We start from the raw sequence: 20,358 nt of genomic DNA, 5'->3' as shown, positions 1-20,358 counted from the left end.
TATAAGTATATTTATGGACGGTGTCTAGGTTTTCTAAACAAAATGATCTTCTTCAATGGACTGAATGATCTCTTCTTGACTACCAACTCAGAACCTTCTGTTTTTCTTAAAAGATCCTCCAGGGTGGCTATAATCCAGAACACAGATAATAACACATATTGGAAAGGATAGATGTAAATAGGACTTTCATATACTCATTGCTGGTGGGAATGTAGAATGGGGCAACCAGTTTGATACAAATCTGGAAGTTTCTCAAGTGGTTAAAAATGGTACCATGTGTTCCAGCAATTCTATTACTAGGCATACATCCATGAAAAATGAAAACATACAACCACACTAAAACTTGTACATAAATGCTACAGCAATATTATTCATAATAGCCAAAAAGTGGAAACAACCCCAATATTCATCAACTGATTGATGAATAAGCAAAATGTGTCATATCCACACAATGATTTGGCAATAAAAAGGAATGAAGTACTGATTCATGCCACAGCATGGATGAACCTTGAAAACCTCATGCTAAGTGAAAAAAGATAGGCACAGGAACATATGCAGTGTGTGGCAAAAAGTGAGTTTCCAGTTGTGAGTATGCAAAACACAGAATTTATTCTTGTGTTATTATTTATCAATTATTATATTATTTTCCATATAAACAACTGTAAACTTACTTTTGCCCCATACTGCACTGCATGATTGTATTTATAAGAACTATCAGGAATAGGGAGGTCTTTAAAAACAAAAAGTAGATTTGTGGCTACCTAGGGGTAGCAGACATCGGAGAATTGGATGGGACAGGCTAAGAGAAACAGAGTTTCTTTTTGGAATAATGAAAATGTTCTAACTGTGATGTGGTGAAGGATGCACAACCTTGTGAATATACTAAAAGTCATTCAATTGTAAAATTTAAACGGGTGAATTGTATGGCATGTGAATTATATCTCAATAAAGCAACTAAAACTCCAATGATATTTTTCACACAAATAGAAAAAAAATCACCTAAAATTTGTATGGAACACAAAAGACCTAAAATAGCCAATGCAATGTTGAGAAAGAAGAGTATCATACTTCCTGATTTCAAACTACACTACAAAGCTACAATAATCAAGACATATGACACTGGCATAAACACAGACACATCGATCAATGGAACACAATAGACAATACCCAGAAATAAGCCCTGCATGTACGGTCCATTAGTTTACAACAAAGGAGCCAAGAATACACAATAGGGAAAGGATAGTTACTTCAATAAATGGTGTTAGGAAAACTGGACAGCCACATGCAAAAGAACGGAAATAGACCCCTACCTTCCAACACACAAAAATTAACTAAAAGTGGACTAAAGACTTGATTGTAAGTCCTCAAACCATGAAAGTCCTAGAAGAAAACACAGGGGGTAAGCTCCTTGACATGGGTCTTGGCAGTGATTTTTTGGACTTGACACCAAAAGCAAAGGCAACAAAAGCAAAAATAAATTAAGGGGGACTACATCAAACTAAAAAGTTTCTGCATCCCCCACCAAAAAAGTCAACACAATGAAAAGGCAACATACCAAATGAGAAAAAAAATGTTCTCAAATCATATATCTGATAAGCGATTAATATCCAAGATATATAAAGATTTCATATAACTCAAGAGTAAAAATAATCTGATTCAAAAATGGACAGAGGATCTGAGTAGATACTTCTCCAAAGAAGACATCCAAATGGCCAATATGAAAAGGTGCTCAACCTCACTAATCCGTCAAGCAAATGCATATCAAAGCCACAATGAGATATCATCTCACATCTGTTAGTGTAACTACTATCAAAAAGATAAAAAATAACAAGTGTTGGCAGGATGTGGGTAAAGGGAACCCTTGTGCACTGTTGGTGGGAATGTAAATTGGTGTAGCCACTATGGAAAAATGGTCTAGAGATCACTCAAAAAATTAAATTAGAACTATCATATGATGCAGCAAGCCTCATCCTTCTAGGTATATATCCAAAGGAAATGAAAACAGGATGTCAAAGAGATATCTGCACACTTTTGTTCATTGCAGCACTATTCACAATAGCCAAGACATGGAAACAACCTAAGTGTCCATACATTGATGAATAGAATGGAATATTATTCAGCCATGAAAAGGAAATCCTGCCATTTGTAACAACATGGATGGAACTGAAGAGCGTTATACTAAATGAAATAAGTCAGACAAAGAAAAACAAATACTACATGGTATCACTTATATGTAGAAACTAAAAAAAGAAAAAGTCAAACTCACAGAAACAGAGAGTAGAAAAGCAGTTTCCAGAGCTTGGGGTGGAGGGCAGAGAAAACAGGGAGAAATTGGTAAAAGGGTACAAACTTTCAGCTATAAGATGAATAAGGTCTAAGGATCTAATGTAAACATGGTGACTAAGTTTCATAACACTGTTTGATAACATTATTAACTAAATTAATAATCAATAGATTAACATGTATATTCATATGTTGAACAAATATTTAAATGTCTAATAGCTATGTCCTATTCCAGGAACTGAAAATACAGCAATGAAGAGAACAGACAAGAAAGACCCTTGCCTTGAGTAGTTTACATCTGATACCTTCCTCAGGCCCCCTAACCTTTGTCTGCACATGCTCTTCACCTTGCCCACGTGACTCCCTCAGGCATCTTTGCCAGCCCAAACCTGTCCTTCCATCACAGTTTAGCTCAAGTGCCATCTCCTCCCACATGACCTCCCTGACTTTTTCAAGGAGATGGAGTCCCTACCTATATGTCCATAGCATCCTGAGCCTGCCTCCTCTACACACAGGATATATGTTCCGAGACCTCCACTGGATGCCTGTAGTAGCAGATTGTACTGAACCCTATATACTGTTTTTCCTATACATACATAACCTATGATGAAGTTTAATTTATAAATTAGGCACAGTAAGAGATTAAGAACAATAGTAATAAAATGGAATAATTATAACTGCATACTGTAATACAAGTTACATGAATGTGGCCTCTCTGTCTCTATCTCGCTTGCTCGCTCCCTTCGATAACCAATCTGATGAAGGACACAGCTAATTAACAGGCAGGGAGCATATACAATGTAGAGACAATGGACAAGGGAATGATTCATGTCTCAGGTGAGACAGAGCAGGAGGACACGAGATTTCATCACACTACTTAGAATGGCATACGACTTAAAATTTATGAATTGTTTCTGGAATTTGCCATTTAACATTATCAAACTGTGTTGGACTGTGGGTAATGAAATTGTGGATAAGGGGGAACTACTGTATAGCAGTGTCCCTTACTAGGCTGCAAATTTCTCTAAGGTCAGGAACTCTATCTCTGTATTTGCACATTAACTTCAGTATAGGTATCAATGCTCGTTGTGTAAGTAAATGAATGACCATGTTCTGCCTTCCTCTGGCCTTGGATATTGAAATAGTACAGCCAGAACATCATTTCTTTCACGTGGCTACTGGTTGAGTGATCCCCAAGCAGAAAACCTCTATGAGTCATTTCTTTACCAAACCAACAACTGGATTCTTGTTTAGTTCCTGGTTCTTGTATCTATAGCTTTGCAACTTTTGCCTCTTTGGTCTTTCCTTTTCTCCCTTATCAACTGTTTGGGTTCAAGGGAAGCACATCGCTTCTCCTACCTCTTGTCTTCTGGCCTATCGCTGGCTCCCCGTCATTTCATTGCTTTCAACACAACTGCCTACTTGGCATTGACCTTAAAGCCTTTGAGGGTGATTCCTAACTGGCTCACCAAGCCCCCTCTTTTCAGACACATATTTAAACTGTAAATACCTGATGAAGTTCCAGAAGCTGTTACGTCATATTAATTAGCAAACTACAGAAATGAATGGGGCTAGCAGACAAGTATTGACCCTCCACCTCCCAGCAACATTTTATGTACATATTTTATCTATTAATTTTTTAAAATCCCCTTTAGACATACAGGTACATTTTAAGCTATAGATTTTACAAGTATTTTTAAAATTTTAAAAGTATTTCTTCTCCTGAACTAAGTGAATATTTACAGATGCTGTCTGTAAAGTGTCAGATTCCATTAGAATGGAAGGGGAAATTACTAGCAAAATTATATGAGTTCAAAGTTAAAAGGCAAACTGACTTTGAATTGCTGGTGCTTAAAAGTGTTGCTAGGCCTCTTTATGGGTCTGCAACAGAATAGAAGAACCCTGTTTTTTTTGACACTTACTGTTCAAGGTCTTGAAATGCCCTTTCTTTGCGCTATGAGTGGTCGTGGCAACGGGGTCCTTTCTCTTGTCTGGTCCCTGCCTAGGCACTATCAGCAATGCCATCACAAAAATCCACTCACACTTACTTCAACATAATGCAGGAGTGGGGAGAACGTGGGTGATGAGTCTACAGGGGTTCATTAATCTGTGTACTTCTGGTATAAGTGTGAAATTTTCCTTTTTTTTTTTTAGGTAACTGGGTCACACCACCCCTGCTTAAAAACGCCTGTGCCACCTTTGGAGCTCACTGGATGAAATACGAACTCTTTCATACATTGTGCCAGGATTTGCCCTGATCAGGTGGCTCAGTTGGTTGAAGTGTCACCCTATATACTAAAAGTTTGCAGGTTTGAATCCTGATCAGGGCACATGTCTAGGTTGTGGGTTCAATCCCCAGTCAGGGCACATACAGGAAGCAACTGAATGATGTTTCTCTCTTACATTGATATTACTATCTCATATCAATGCCTGTCTGTCTATTTCTCTTTCTCCCTTCCTTGCTTTCTAAAATCAATGAATATATCTTCAAATGAGGATTAAAAAATTGTATTAGGATTTTTCTGATCTCTCTCTTGCCCAAGGTGGGACTGACCACTCTCTCTACTTTCTGTCTCTAAAATAACACTTTTCTTTCCAAAACACCTTAAACTTCCATGCACATATTTGTCTACCTATCTCCCTATACTACAGTAGAAGGTCTTTGAGAGCAAAAACCACAATATCCTAGTGCTATTTAATTACCAATATTTAATGTGGCACATAAAACATGCTTCACAAATATATTACTGGAAAAAAAGGATGAAATGCCCCAATATGTGTTTCCAGACTAATTTATGTCATTTTCCCTGACATTCTACAAATTCTACCTGCTGAATTTATCCCCTTTCCTAAGCAAACCATGATCTTTTACAGTTTAAATGGTCTGTGTATGGTTTTTTCCTCATTGAAATGTCCTTCCCTCCTTACCTGGGAAAATTCCTCTATTAAGTTCCAGTCCAAATATCACCTCCTCTGAGAAGCCCTCCTGCCCTACTCACACCATTTTGGCTTCCTCCAATAATTCAGCAGTTTACTTTCCTGTTACTCTCACAAAAATCCAAAGTGTGAATTAGAAGACAATGACTGGTTGTTGTACCTCTTATTATCTACTCGTAAGCTGAGAGGGCTCTGCACACATAAGCTGCTAATTCTACAAACACATGTAGGAGAATCAACAGCCCAGTTGTTTGAGTACACAATGTTTTAATAAAATTGTAAGAGCACAACTTCATTAGAACGTCCCTGCTCTGTACCCTCCTTCCTAACTCTTCCCTACTGTCTGAGCAAGGGCCAGTCTTATCAGGATTGCTCACAATCTCTACACTCTGCCCAAGTTAGAGGTTTTCCAGGCTTTCCTGATCATGAGAAAGCAGTTTCCTGTCTCTGTCTTGCTTCAGGCCAAGTCTTCCATACCTGTCCTTTTGATTCTGAGTCATATCCTCAGACTATGTAGATTCTCCAGCAACTATTTCCTTCAGCTATTAATCTTTCCTCTTCCTAACTGACCAAAAACTGTTTAGTCATTTTTTTTGTGTGTGTGTGTGTGTGTGTGTGTGTGTGTGTGAATGCACTTTTACCTAGAACACACTGGTCATCATTGTTAAAACTTTAAAACAAACAAAAAATACGTTTGACTTGTGTGATGTAGGGGCTCTTCAGTAGTTTCACTTTTGCTTCACTTCTTTTACTAGAAATAGTAAAAACTTCAACTGTTGAAAGTAGAGGAGAATAAGGTGCTTTCACCTTGGACCCAATCCAAGAAAGTCTGATCCCAGAAGAGTCCAAGCAGTGCCATAGAGCAGGAGGAAAAACCCAACACAAAATGGGACTTGGCAGTAACAATACAAATGATAGTAATCACAGCTAATATTTCGCCAGCACTTTCTCTTGCCAGGCTAAGTGCTTTGTACCAATTATCACATTTAATCGTCACAACTCTGTGCAGTAAATAATGCTGTGGTATCCTAATGTCACCCAGCCAGCAAGGGGATGCGCCCTGATTTGCAGTGAGAGTCCAGGATCCAGCTCTGGGTCGTCATCAAGGGGCGGGTTCTGTGAGCAGCCCTGACACCAAACAGTGTTGGGGCCTGAGGGGACTGCTCACCTTAGCTTTATGCACCTGTTTTCTCATTTGCAAAGTGAGGGGTTTACTCATGAAAACTCGTGAGGCATTCTCTTCTAAAAGGTTGTCGGGCTGATGAACCCAATAGTCAGAGTAATGGAGAAGCACTATGACAAACTCATTGCAAAAATTCGTATTGGAATACACTAGGAAATATGTTAAATATTTATATCCCTACAACAAAATGTGGGAATGTATCTACTGGGTCAACAAATTAGTAAATTTTTATATGAATATTTAAAGAATAGAAGTCATAATTAGTGAAGTAAAGACAATCCTGAAATAGTGATGAATTATATGTAATACACACTGAGTAGCAGCTGCAATACGTATGTCTTGTTTCTGAATTTATTTATCATTGATTACTATGTTAGATAAATTCTCTAGAAGTGATTTTCAATTTGAGTCACCTTTTCTGTATATCAGGAGAGCCTGCTGTTTTAAAGGAAACACGTGCTGCTATAGGAAAGAGGCTTCAAAATATTTCTAAAAACTGTTTTAAAGCTGTTAACATGTTTTACTTCTGTTATTAATGCCATTATAATTCCTATGACAATTTCTTACTATTGAAGACTCAAAAGGATTTCAAATGAGAATAGAAAATACGTATAAAATTATATACAGAAATAACTGGCTTTCTAGAATAGATTTCTCCCTAGAGTTGATTTTAATTATTTATAAACTCAATCATATTCTCCTGTTGATTTCCAATATGTTTAGTGATGATTTATCTGTCTCTTCTACCTTTATAATGTACATATTTTTTAATCTACTTAGCTAAAAATTTCTTTCCCTCTACTTCCACCAATGACAGCCTCTTTATCTGCAGGTAAATCAGATAAAAATAATTAAATATACTAGGAAATTCTGTAATTCATTCTAATTCTATATCCTAATAAACCTGGCTTATCAAACCCACATGAGTATAGAACACACACACACACACACACACACACACACACACACACACACTATCTAGTTCTCTACATTCAATATAGGTGCCATTAAAAAAAAATCAACTTGATAGCATGGTGGAAAGCACCTTGCTTTTAAAGACAGGCAAATGAGGACTTGAATCTTTGATCTACCTTGTACTTGTTCTGTAGCTTTTGGCAGTGAAGTGCTATATAAGCTTGTTTTCTCATCAGAAAATGGCTTCTGTACTAAGCCAAAATAGTAAAGATGAAGTAAATGTAAGCTACCTTTGGCCATTAATGGTGAACTGTATTCTACAATTTCTTAAAAATTACTTAAGCCCTGACCTGTATGGTCAGTTGCTTGGGCATCATCCTGCAAAGTGGAAGGTCACCAGTTCGATTCCTGATTAGGCACATGCCTAGGTTGCGGACTTGGTCCTGGTCAGGGTATGTGCGAGAGGCAACTGATGGATGTTTCTCTCACACATCAATGTTTCTCTTCCTTTCTTTCTCCCTCCCTTCCCTTCTCTATAAGAATAAATCAATAAAAATTTTAAATAATTGCTTAAAATAAGGTCAGCAAAGCATCTTTAATACTATTCAGTGGATATCAGGAACTTTAAAAAAAATGCTCCTAAGTAAAACAGTGATTGCCAAAATGTAATTCTCCCTTTTATATGTGCTCAACTGTCCAGAAATATTTTTTCTTTTAAAGTTTATTCTATATCAGCCAAGTACTTTAAATTATAGATTGTCTTTAAACTGAAAGTTAGTAAAATATGACTTAGTTATATTTAGAATACCTACCATTTCTATATACAAAGAAATTTAGAATGAAAGAAACAGCAAGTGTTAGCTGTGTAAAATTTCAAGTGAGGCCTTCCTACTGGACCAGAATTTTCACTGCTTGCCACTCAATGGCCTCCTAGGTGCTAAATGAGGAGCCACACACCGCATGGTGCTGGACACCATGCAGGTGTGCCCCACCATCAGAAACATACTTTTCTACGGTGCCTCACTGAACTTGTTCGCATTACCGCAATCTTTACCACGTTTCCTTTAAAATAGCGGGCTCTCCTGATACACAGAAAAGATGACTTAAGTTAAAAATCGCTTCCAGAGAACTTATCTAACAGAACACCCACTCATGACAAACTATCATACAAGGTCAGTGCTTGCAAAGAGTACAATTTATTTGAACTTCCTTTCCTTTTACAGTGGGCAGTGCTGTGTTGGACTCTGGCAGTAAAAACAGAAGGGTTAAGTTCCTGACCTCATTCTATTTCAGTGACTAAATGAGCGCACCTCCCATTAGGAAGTCAGGATTCTCAGTGTAGAATTAGGCAAAAAATGAGGCACCACAGCCTGAGGTCTCCCCTACCAGAATCCTTCTGAATTAAATACTTTGGTTATATCAGATGACATGGGGACATCCATAGGTGTGTTCTGGAGTGTCTGAGACTGCAGAGATGATGCAAGCAGAAATGTGTGCTATAGGCTGAAACATGCCTGCCTCCATCCACAGTATACACCAACATGTTTGCCAGTGATCGCGTTTGTGGTTACATACACAAACACACATCCATGTGTGTAGACATAGACCCTTCCTTATTGTAGCAACAGTTAGAGATTCTAATTTACATAAACTCCCAAGGTTGTGAAAGCAGCAGCCCATGTGGGAAGCAATTCTGTCAACAGAGTGATTCATTTAAAAAATGTTTCGGCCTGCATCTCATGCTCTATCACATTTTGTGGTTAAAGTCTAGCTTTGGATCATCCCATCAATTCGTTTACATTCCATAGGTGTCAGCAGCTTATATCATAACCAAAGGACCCAACACACCTTGGTAAGTGTATGCTTCTCGAAAACGGATATCCTCTCCTAAACCTAACAGGAGCAGTGTTAGTGTGTTTTGTGCATGCCTGCCCTCCTCCAGTATGGCCCCAGTTTTCCTCTTGGATGCCTAGTACCATCCTGCACATCCTCTTTCACAGTTTAATCAAAGAAAAGTATAATTACACTAGCAGGACGCTAATTTTGAAAAGACATTAGCCTCGCCACAGTCACTTCATTACTCTGCACTTCAGAGGCCAGCAATGAACACGAGGGATCCTAAGTATTGGTTGTTCTTTCAAGGGGGGCAAGAGAACCCGCCTCGGAAACTCTACCCAAGCAGGTGCAAGTATCAAGAGAGGCAAAGAGCTTCAGGCTGGCCAGTAGCTGATGTTTTCCCTGCAAAATCTGCTGCCTAAAACTTTTCCACGACCTTCCATGGCCCTCGCGAGTGAGCTCGGTGAGCTGATTCGCAACTGCCTAGAGGCTCCTGCGAAACGTATAATCACATAGGCGCGTCCACATCTGCAGAGGCTTCTGCCTGGTCCGCACGGAGCTGTCCCTCTTTCTTGGCTCTGTCTGCCGGAGTCGCTGGCAGTCTGGCATCCTTTCACCGCCCCACTTCAGATCGGATTTGGGGGCGCTCCTCTGCTCGCACACGCTCCGAAGAAGCCTCTGCACGCCCCTCCCCCACCTCCACATTTTGACTATTAGGCATCATTCCAAGAGGGGCCAGCTGTGGCACTCCAAAAATCACGGCCATGTTTTACTCTAAACAGACACCATTCAACAACTCCACAAGTCCCCAGGGCACTGGGAGCTGTAGCCAAGGCCAAACCACCGCTACAAAGTGAACCCACATCTGTAACGTAGTCCAGCAAAGGCTATATCCTATCATAACGCAAGAATGTGAGAACAGCTAAGAAGCGCACATCGCTAAGAAAGCAGGTGCAACAATCCATTTAAATCGAATAATGTTGCCCCTGACAAATACCCTAAAACCCCACCTTCCTAAGAGAAAATCCCAGATTTGCCCCTTTCCAAGCTCTCATTTCAAATGCCCCATTTGGGGGAAGTATATATACATCAATGTTGTATACACGGATGCAGTCTGGTTTGGCTCCCGGCAGCACTCTGCAAAGTGCCGGGCGGGCGAGTGTCACGCCTGTATAGAGGGCTGACGTCCCCGCAGTTCTCCAGGCAGCAGACGCCAGCGGTGCCCGCTAACTGGGGACCAGCATAGCCACCTCCCCGTCTCCCGCGCTCGCCGCCAGCCCCGACGAGCCCCGGCACTCACCGTCCCGGGCGTCCTCCCCCCGACTGCAGTTGCTGCAAATGTGTTTGATCTCCTTGCCTAGTTGACAATGGATCACAAAGGACACGTTGTTGTTGTTGGGGGCGGGCTCCTTCAGGGGTTTCATCCTCAGCAAATAAAAAGCTTTCTTTTTGGGTCTCTGGGCGCTCGAACCTGGCACCGCGCCCTCCCTGCAGCGCCGCGAGTGGAGCGCAAACCTCCCGGGCTCCGCGGCGAGCGTGGGATCGGCCATCCGGTCCCCGGACGCCAAGGGCCGGGCTTTGCTCCCGGCCACGCGCTGCTACTAGCGCCCGGCCGCCTGGCTAGCATGCCCCCGCCCCGCCCCAAACCGGCGTCTCCACAGCAGCAAGACCACGATGGGGCGGGTCACGGAAAGCCGCGGAAAGGGTCTTGACCTCGCTGACCTCGCTGCCCGAGCCAATCCGAGTCCCCCGGCTGGAGGAGGGTTTCCGGAGGGTACTATGCAGATACTCGAGGGTACTACCTGAACCTCAAGCCGTAGCCACCACCCCTCCGGAAATCTCAGCCCCAGCATTTGGAGCCTGCAGGTTTTGCAGCTACCTTCACTCTCTCTGGGGCTCCTGGGCAGCACGCCAGCCTCGCCCTCCCCCCTTTTCTTCCAGACTCAAGTGGCCAAATGAAAGCAGGGCGTACCACACACAGAAGGCAGCTGCGCTGGGAGCCCTCCGGGTGCAATCGCCTTTCTTGGGCCAGAAGGAACACGAGACCTTTCTCTGGTGGGTGTAACCCACAGTCCTTGACACTCAGTGGAGCCCGCAACCTGTTACAATGTGGTTGATGTTTTCACCCTCAACAGAAATTCCCCAACCTGAACGGGACCTTACGCCAGTCATTAAAACTTTGAGTAAAATGGAACAGAAAAGGCTGCTTTTATCAAAACTCAGAAACAATAACTTGCATCTTTGGGAGTCCAAAGATGCAAGTTGCATCCCAGCTAATCTGGCTGAGAATTCCCTGGCTGTTTTAGCAAAGTGAATAAGGCTTAGCAAGGGACTTACGTTCATGGCTCAATAATAACAGCTACAAGTTACTGAGCCTTTTTTGTTCTGCACTTAAAAAAAAAAAAGCACACTATGTCTATACAATAGCCCTGACTCAGGAATTGTGAATCCTACATCACCACCTTTTAGAAACTAAAATTAGAGAAGCCTCATACCACAATCCCCTTTGGTGCTTATTTTAAAAACAAAGAGTTTGGGGCCCCACAACCTCAGATTCTGGTTTAGTAGGTCAGTTTAGGGGCCAGGAATTTGTAGCTTTAACAAAACCTCCACATTGATCTTAGTGCCAAACTTAAGTGGGGAAATAGTTGTTTGCAGCCAGGTGTGTCTGACTCTGAACCTCTGTCATCCCAGCACACCCACCCCCTGGGATCCGCCATTCCTGCCCGCCTTCCAGCCCACTGAGAGACTGTCAGTGAAAGGACCACTATCACTACCAGTTTTTTCCAGAAACTTCTCCAGAGTTAATTTCATAATACCATGTGACTGAGACTTCCACAAAAGTCAGGTCACTGCTAGTCTTTCCTCCAATGGGGCAAATTGTACATGCATTGCTCACCTCACAGGTAAAAGTGTCAACAATTCACTGGGGACACTAAATTCTGTGTTATAATATGCTTTTAATCATTCCAATTCTACCATCCGTCATTTATACTACTTCTCATCTGCAAAATGTTCTGCCCAAATCAGCACATTCAGAGTTTCGTTTTCATACTGCAGTTAGGAATATCAGGTGGCCCGCCACCACAGTCTGCTCTAGGACACATCAGGAGCTGAAGTGGAACATAAGTGATGGACTTGTGTTCTCTTTAGATCACAACCAAGTCTCTCCTCATGCCCACCAAGGCCTTGAGGGACCCCTCCCTGCTTGGCTGGATTACCAACCAAACAAGCTACAGGTAAATCTCACTACATCTGCTCATGTCATATTCAGGTCACTTGGTCCCTGGCCTTATCTTAGAGATAGCAAAGGACCCATTTGTTATACTAGTGGAGTATATGAGGAAATTTATTGCTTTGTGCCCGCAGCAACCTCTTATTCGCTCACCGAACACTAAACCAGACCTAAGGACCCTGGGTATCTCTGTCTTAATTGGCCAAGTGGCATTGTAGCATAGAGAACACTGACACAACCACCAGCTTAGGCTTCAATATTAAAGGAGATGCCCCACAATCATAGGGGCTCCTTACTCACATTAAGTACGTAAAAAGACTAAGGTGTACCTTCAGAGGGCTATTTCCTTGCTACATGATCCATCTGCCTAAACTGTCTTCTGTGAGTTTACAGCTTCTGATTGTGTGTCCAATATAATATTCACTAGCCATAGGTAGCTATTTACACTTGAATTAATTAAAATTAAATAAAATTAAATTTCAGTTCCAGAGTTGCACTGGCCATGGTTCAAGTGCCCTTAAGTCACATGTATTAGACAGGGTGGACGGTAGATAGAATATTTCCATTGTCACTGAAAGTTTTGTTTGACCACTCTGCTCTTGAAAGATGTATGATGTTAGTGTCTTGAGCTGAACTCAGAAGCTGAGAGGTGTTATCTCCTATTGTGACAACAGAAGCTGGGAGGGGAGGGGACCTGGGTGGAATGAATGTTCAGTAATGCTGGTAGCAGTTTGGAAGGTGGTGGGTGAGTCTGGTAGCTTCCAGCACCACCTTTCCTCTGATCCTCAGCGGGTGGCTGGGCAGATGTGCACATAAGTCTTGCATTTTGTTCTTGACCCAGCTCTGTACCCTGAGCATCACCTCAGTGAAGACTTCTGATACTCATTACTATAAAGTCCCTGTAAGCTCTCGATGCCAAGAGATGTCTTACACAGACTCTGTGTTTGTCTCATCCCATAAGACAAAACTGTATCTAATTATGATCCCAGTATTATGACTAAGAAAAAGTATTGTGAGGTTCTGTTTTTTGCTTTAATTTTATTTTTAAAAAGATTTTATTTACCTATTTTTAGATAAAGAGGGGAAGGGAGGGAGAAAGAATGGGAGAGAAACATCAGTGAGAGAGAGACCCTCACACACACACCCCGATCGGGGACTGAACCTGCAGCACAGGCATGTACCCTGACTGGGAATCAAACCAATGATCTTTTTCATTGAGGGACAATGTCCAACCATCTGACCCACACAGGTCAGGGATGTTTTCCACTTTTAAAAGGATGTAGGGAAATATGAAAAGGAAGGACAGTCCAAAATAGTCTATCACTTGTAACAGGGTTCTCAACACCAGGCCTGTGTAGCTTGCATGGAATTTTTACCCAATGATCTAAATGCGAAAGAGTCCCTGTGACCTGTTTCAGTGTCACTTAGCTGCATGGTGATTTCATTCCCATCCATTCTTTAGGACACACTTAACTCATAGGACCCCCTCCTTGAAACTTGCTGGGGCCCTAAAACCTTGCTACTCCAAGTGCAATATCATAGTCTGGGAGATCCTAGTTCTGTGGGAACTTGGAAGAAATGCAGCATTTCAAGGTGTATTCCAGAGTCTGCATTTTAACAAGACCACTGGGTGATTTAGAGGCACACTAGGTTTGAGAAGTACATCCTAGCAATCAGAGCAATCATAGTATTAAGTTCCCACCAGTGGAACGCACATTTTTGTTCTGAAGTACATAACGAGAAGGACCCCTCATCTTACAGAACTTAAAATATAATAAAAGAGAGAATGCAGACCTGGCTGGTATGGCTCAGTGGACGAGCACCAACCTGCAAAACAAAAGGTCACCAGTTCAATTCCCATGCAGGTCACATGCCTGGGTTGTGGGGCAGGTCCCCGGTTGTGGGTGTGGGAGAAGCAATAGATCAATGCTTCTCTCACACATTGATGTTCCTCCTCCTCTCTTTCTCTCTCCATTCCTCTCTCTCTAAAAATAAAGAAATAAAATCTTTTTTAAAAGAAGAGAGAGAGGATCCACTCAATGAAAGGACGTGTAAGAGTAACCAAATACACCCAGCTGAAAACATGTGTGCAAATCTGTAATTAGAAGCAGCCATGGAGAAATAAACATTTAATATCTGAATGGGAGTCCTGTGTAAAGGGACTTCTCTGTGACTGATGTGGAAGAGATGGAGTTGATGAAGGAGGAATTCACTGGGGAAGCTGACCTAAAGCACGAGGAGGGGGTTTTGGTGGTGGCTGTGTGGGGAGGATGTAAGCTGTTAGGCTTGAAGTAGTTCAGGGTAGAGATTGGTCAAGGGTGGTCATGAGCTTGCAAGACAGTGACTGAGAACTGGGCTTTCCAGAGGACACCACTATTTTGATGATGGGAAGACAGCTACAGACCTTAGAATCCCCCAAGTTTGAATGTGAGGAATGGTGTGCAATCAACTTGGAACTACGATGTGGCTCTGCTTTCTGCTTGTCTGTGCCCTACCCCCACCTTAAGTGCTCAGCAGTGGTTAAAAGAAGTGCTTAAAGGAAGTCAAAAATCAAAGTTAAGGGCAGAAATTTGGAAATGCTCAGATAAGTGTTTTAGCTCTCTTGAAAAGAATAAAAATACAAAATACCAATGTCAATATAAGGCAAAGCAGTGGAACCACTTAAAGAGGTGATAACTGTACTTACATAAATCTCAGTACACAGGTTTGATATAAGTAAAGATTTTAAAAATATTTTTTCTTTCTCAATATTTTTTCTTTGATTTATACTCATGTTATCCATTAAATTTCCTCCCTGCTTCTGCATCCTTGCTTGTTCCTACCCTGCCTGTAGAGGGTTGAATTGTTTTACACTTCCTCCATGTCAAATCCCTGGAACATGTGAATATGACTTTATTTGGGAAATGGTTCTTTGCAGCTATAATTCAGTTTCTGATGATGCAAGCACCCTGGACTACCTGGGCGTGCCCTTAATCCAGTAACAAGTGTCCTTATAAAAGACACATAGAGGAGAAGACAGACAGGAGAGGAGAAGGCAGTATGAAGAGGGAGGCAGAGACTGGAGCAATGCAGTCGCAGGGAGATGGCAAGAAATGGAATCTCCCCAAGAACCTCTGGCAGGATCTCAGTCCTATCAACACCTTAAATTTGGACTTCTTTTCTCCAGGATTGGGAAAGGATAAATATTTTGTTCTAAGCCACTAAATTTGTGGTAATTTGTTACAGCAGCCCTAGAAAACTAATACGAGGGGGGACCCCCCAAAATAGAATTATTTTCTGGAGGGCAGGCCCCTTGTAGTATAGACTTTCCCCACTAGGTGAGTGTTCTAGCAACTCATATGTATCAATTGGCCAGCTGGTGTTGTTGTGAGAAGCTGTGTTCAGCTTCAGTGAATTTTTGTTTTGAAGACTTTCAACAGGTTTGCCCATTTCATGATGAGTGGTTCATGAGCACACATGCCCACCCCATGCTGAGTGTTCCATTTCTGACGAAAAAAAACAGCATGATCTCCAGGCCCCACCCTCCCTATTCACCCGATCTCTCCCCAAACTACTCTTTTTTGTTTCTCAGTATGAAAAAAGTCCTCAAAGAGAAACGTTTTGCTGATGTGAAAGAGGTGAAACAAAAAATGGCAGAAATACTAAAAGGCATCAAAATCAATGAGTTCAAAAACTGCTTGAGCAATGGAAAAAAGTCTCGATAGATGTATTGCACCAAATGGAGAATACTGTGAAGGTGACTGAAGTTTAAACATGTAAGAATAAATACACAACTTGTTATAAATAAATCCCCAGTTTAGGTTTTCCCTTCATACATTCCCTAAGGACTAACATGTTATATTTCTAGTATAGGAATAACATCTATTTGTCTCTAAATTTGATCTAAATATGTAATATGTTAAAGACAGAACTGTAAGCTCATCTTACACAGCACAGGGTTTTAAGTTTCTGTCAAATGGTTCACAAACAAAGAATTGTGCCACATTGCTGCTACATGTGTGTGTGCTGTTTTTCTTTGTGCAGATGCTGGAATAAAAGTATGGAATGGAATAAAAATAAACCATCACTAAGAGGGGGATGCCGCTTCCAGGGTTTTTTAATGTATATGCATGTATACTGCATTTATACCCTGAGTGAGGAGACATGAGCAGAGCTTGCTGTGGGAGGCCAGTGAAAATTCTTGAGGCAACTCAGTGATGTGTGTGCAGGGCTCATCCGCAGTCCTTGAGCACTGGCACAGCTGCGTAGGTTTATGGCTGGCATCTGCTCTAATAGGTTGAGTATCCTCTCTGACTCTTGCAAGTCTATTTATTAAATATTTTGAGTGTCACTCCTGCAGATGCATGTTAGAAAGCAGCTGCACAATTGGCAAGCTTTATTCTCCTAAAATAACGGCTTTCTACCACAGTGTTTTCCTTTAAACTGTTTTGGAGCCCATAGCAAAAGTTGTTTTGGCCTTAGTTTAATCTAATCTGGCAGATTTGGGGTAAGAGCCAGGGAAAGGTCAGTGGGCAGTAGGTTTGAAGAAACAATTTCATATCTCTGTTTTTAGAATTTGAGTCATTAAAAATATAGTTGAAACGTCTAAATGGTGTGAGCATATTTTTCTGTTTTTGTGGCTTTTCTGTTTTTGTTTTGCTAAGGGTTTGCTTTCTTCCTCTTAAAATTTTGAGCAGAAAGCAATTTTACTTCAAGGCTTGGGATAATTATGCTTAGTAAGGGGCTGTTCTGTGCAAATTGTTCTGAAAACACTTAGGAGATAGCAACCTGATGAGAAGGGAAGATTGGAAGCACTTAGACAAGACAGGTGGAGAAAGAGGTGACGGAGGGAAAACCGGCAGGAGTCAACTCCTGTCGTTTCTTGACTGCAGTGTTATTTTGAATGTTCCTGTCTCTTCCTGCATGCACAGGAAGAGGAGTAATGTGGTCTAGTCCTTAAGCCCTAATGAGATGATCTTGTCCATAACAGGCCATGCTGTCAGAGCAAATGTAGTTTTTGTGACTGCAGTGGAAGGCAGATCAGGTCTGGTAGGAAATTTCTGCAAGGGCAGGCATCTTTCACCTCTGTACTCCTTCTATACAAAGGAATCAGGCATATCTCCACGTATCCAGGAAAAGACAGAGTCTAGATTAGGTAGAGGTTGAGAATTGTTAAAGATCAGGAAATGGGAAATGAAAAGTATGTTGCTCTGAAATAGTTTCTTTACATTTTGCTCCAAATTATATAATCCCATTTTAAATAAGATTTATAGACTTGTAAACATAGCCTTATGTTTTCTTTTAAGACAGGTTAATTTGGGTAGATTTAGACACTTCAGGATATTTATCTCATCGAAATAAAAGCATCAGAACATAAATATCTTATTAAATGTGATTAGGTAGCAATAAAATAAAATAGAGTCCAGCAATAAAGAAATGACTGCACACTTTGTGGTATATTTATAGCATGATGCCACTAAAAATAATGAGTTACATATAAACCTGTTGGCTTAGAAGAATTTCCACAATGTGTTGTTAATGAGAAAATTGAGGTTCAGAGAACTGACTATAATATGATTTTGATCTTGAAAGAAAAATATTGTAAGCATTAATATTGTCCTCCAAACATTTCTGATTTGCTTTCAGGTCCATAGTAGGACTGCAGTTTGTACAATCCTCAATTGCAATTTGAGGGTGGATGGAACCACGTGACCAGTTCTGACCCATGATTGAGAAGCTAAAATTCAAGGTAGTGGCTCGGTTTCCTTTTGGGTTACGGAGTGAGTTGAACCTATCTGCTGATTCACAAGGGTCATGGAGTATAAAAAGTGAACTTGTGTTATTTTAAGCTACTGAAATTTTGGAGTTGATTTTACTAAATATTAATCTAGCCTATCAAGACTAATACAACAATGATACATATGCATGTGTATGTGTACATATTTAAATGTTATATTTAGTCATCACACTAATACCCATAGGATGGAACTATTATTTCCATTTTATACTTCAGGAAACAGAAGCTCTATAAGATTAAATAAATTTCCCAAGCTACACAATTAGCATTTCATCAACTAGAAATCTGAGCCAAAGCATGTTTACCAGCAAAGCGTACCTTTCCTTCTCCAACTGTCCCATTGACATGCAGAGAGCTGCGAGGTAGTTTTTCTTCAGAGGACCCACAGCATTATCTAGGACAGCAGCATGTGGCATCATGAAATACGATTAAGAAAGGTTACCAGACTTCAGGCACAGGACACAGACACCTTGCCTGCTGCGCACAGCAGAGCTGCTGGTGGGAGAGAGCAGGATGCACAGGTTCTTGTCTATTGTCTATATTGGTAGATTCCTGCCCTTTCACTCTCAGAAACAGACTGCAGTTGATACTCACTGATGTTATCCTTTTAGGGATAGGGCTGTGTCTATGTCGTGGAGAGCCCTTTAACAAAAGCTGTTGATCAGCTAATGATAATTGGCCATTAGGGTAGAATCACAATTGTGTTTGTACACAGCAGGTGCAGAAACAAGGTAATAGGATAATGCAACATTGGCAAGAAGCACAAATTGACCATTTTTCTAAGTGTGAGAACTTCAGTTATACATGCAGCATAATGTATGTGTGTGTTGAAGGGGTGCAGCTGTGAGTACCAGCTATGGGGAGATTTTTAGTGGTTATTGCAGGTGTACAAGTGTGTGGCATGCAAATTATTTCTTCTGTGGAAAAAAGATGGTCTTATTCACTGAGAAACATAACACATTATGCTTTAGGCTTGTAAAATGAATGATCAAAGGAATAACTCCTCTTCTAACAAGCCAGCCTGTATTCCTCTTCCCAATACTCAGAATCCTGTGATCTGTTGAGCTTCTAAAACAGATTTTTACAGTAGAGAAACTGTGCTGAAGAAGGATTTTATTTATTTTTATACATTAAATATCAATAAGCTTTTCCTCTGAGACACCTATTGTATCCATACAAATTACTGCAACAGTTTGTGGCCCTTTGACATGTGGAAGGAAGCTCACTTACAGGAATTGAAGGGTGAATGAAAAAGCTGAGATCTGAGAGTGTGCCATTGTAATTCAAGAGTAGAAGAATAGAAACACCTGTATATATAGATAAGGATATACTATAAAAGCCCAGTTAGGGTTAACGATGATGAGTTTGCAGGGGCAGATGACCCCTGTAGGGGAGAAGCAGGGAGAACTGTCCCTTGTGAGTTGGTGAGCTTCCAAGTGCCAGAGACGCTCTGCTGTTTGCTTTTAAAGAATAATAGATTAAATATTTTAATGTATATATTTATTTATAAAGTATAATCACATACTAACAAATATATTAAAATGAAATGTTATGTAATACTACATAGTTTATGTAGATTTTATATTTTTAACTAAATATAGAAAAATGATCCCTGAATCCTCACAGTTCCAAGATCTGAGGGCTTCTGGCCACCACCGGACCCGGAAGAAGCCGGAGCGATGAAGGAAGCGGCACAAGGCTGCACAGTGCAGACCAGGCAGAGCAGGCAGAGCCCAGACCTGACACGGACGCCGGCCACGCTCCGAGCCACGTTCATGCTCACGACATCGTGCTGCTGTCCAGAAACTCGCCCACGGGAAAGAGGCTCTAGTGAAGATAAGCGTCTTTCCAAGTCAACGCAGGAAGAAATTCCTGGAGGACTTTCTGAAGTGGAAGGGCAAACCTGTTTAAGTCTCCCCACTTACACTGGAAGTAAATCTACCTTTCCATTTTATGAATTTTTTAAAAAGGATTGAAATAAACATTCACTTCCAAGCCTTATAAGTAGTTTACTTTTTAGAACATTTTAAAACATGTCCTTTTTCTTGAAACTCATCAGGTGAAAAAAGAGAATTCTCAAACTTTGACAAAATAATCAATTCTTAGGAAATGTGTGAGTTATGATTTATAAAATGAAGGAAACATTCAGAGTAAGAATATTAACTCAATATATCTTTATATTTTACTAAATCT

At 40.9% G+C, this 20,358-nt stretch overlaps 1 protein-coding gene across 9 annotated transcripts in view; it reads right to left on the bottom strand.

Annotated features, from left to right (window-relative positions):
* Positions 1 to 20,358, bottom strand: part of PHACTR1 (phosphatase and actin regulator 1) — a 537,076-nt gene that overhangs the window by 234,735 nt on the left and 281,983 nt on the right. Inside the window, exon 1 of one of the 9 annotated variants that reach the window (XM_045847178.1) lies at positions 10,455 to 10,738. The exons of 7 other annotated variants lie outside the window; for them this stretch is intronic. In XM_045847178.1, the coding sequence (XP_045703134.1) occupies positions 10,455 to 10,704 (250 nt within the window). In that variant the 5' untranslated portion in view covers positions 10,705 to 10,738. Of the gene's footprint in view, positions 1 to 10,454; positions 10,739 to 20,358 lie in introns of those variants that run through there. One more of the 9 variants, XM_045847185.1, reaches the window with a different exon arrangement.

Source organism: Phyllostomus hastatus, unplaced genomic scaffold (assembly GCF_019186645.2).
Source record: "Phyllostomus hastatus isolate PE091 unplaced genomic scaffold, TTU_PhHast_1.1 phas_contig_524, whole genome shotgun sequence".
Classification (NCBI taxonomy): domain Eukaryota; kingdom Metazoa; phylum Chordata; class Mammalia; order Chiroptera; family Phyllostomidae; genus Phyllostomus; species Phyllostomus hastatus.
This window is presented reverse-complemented; position numbering and strand designations above follow the sequence as displayed.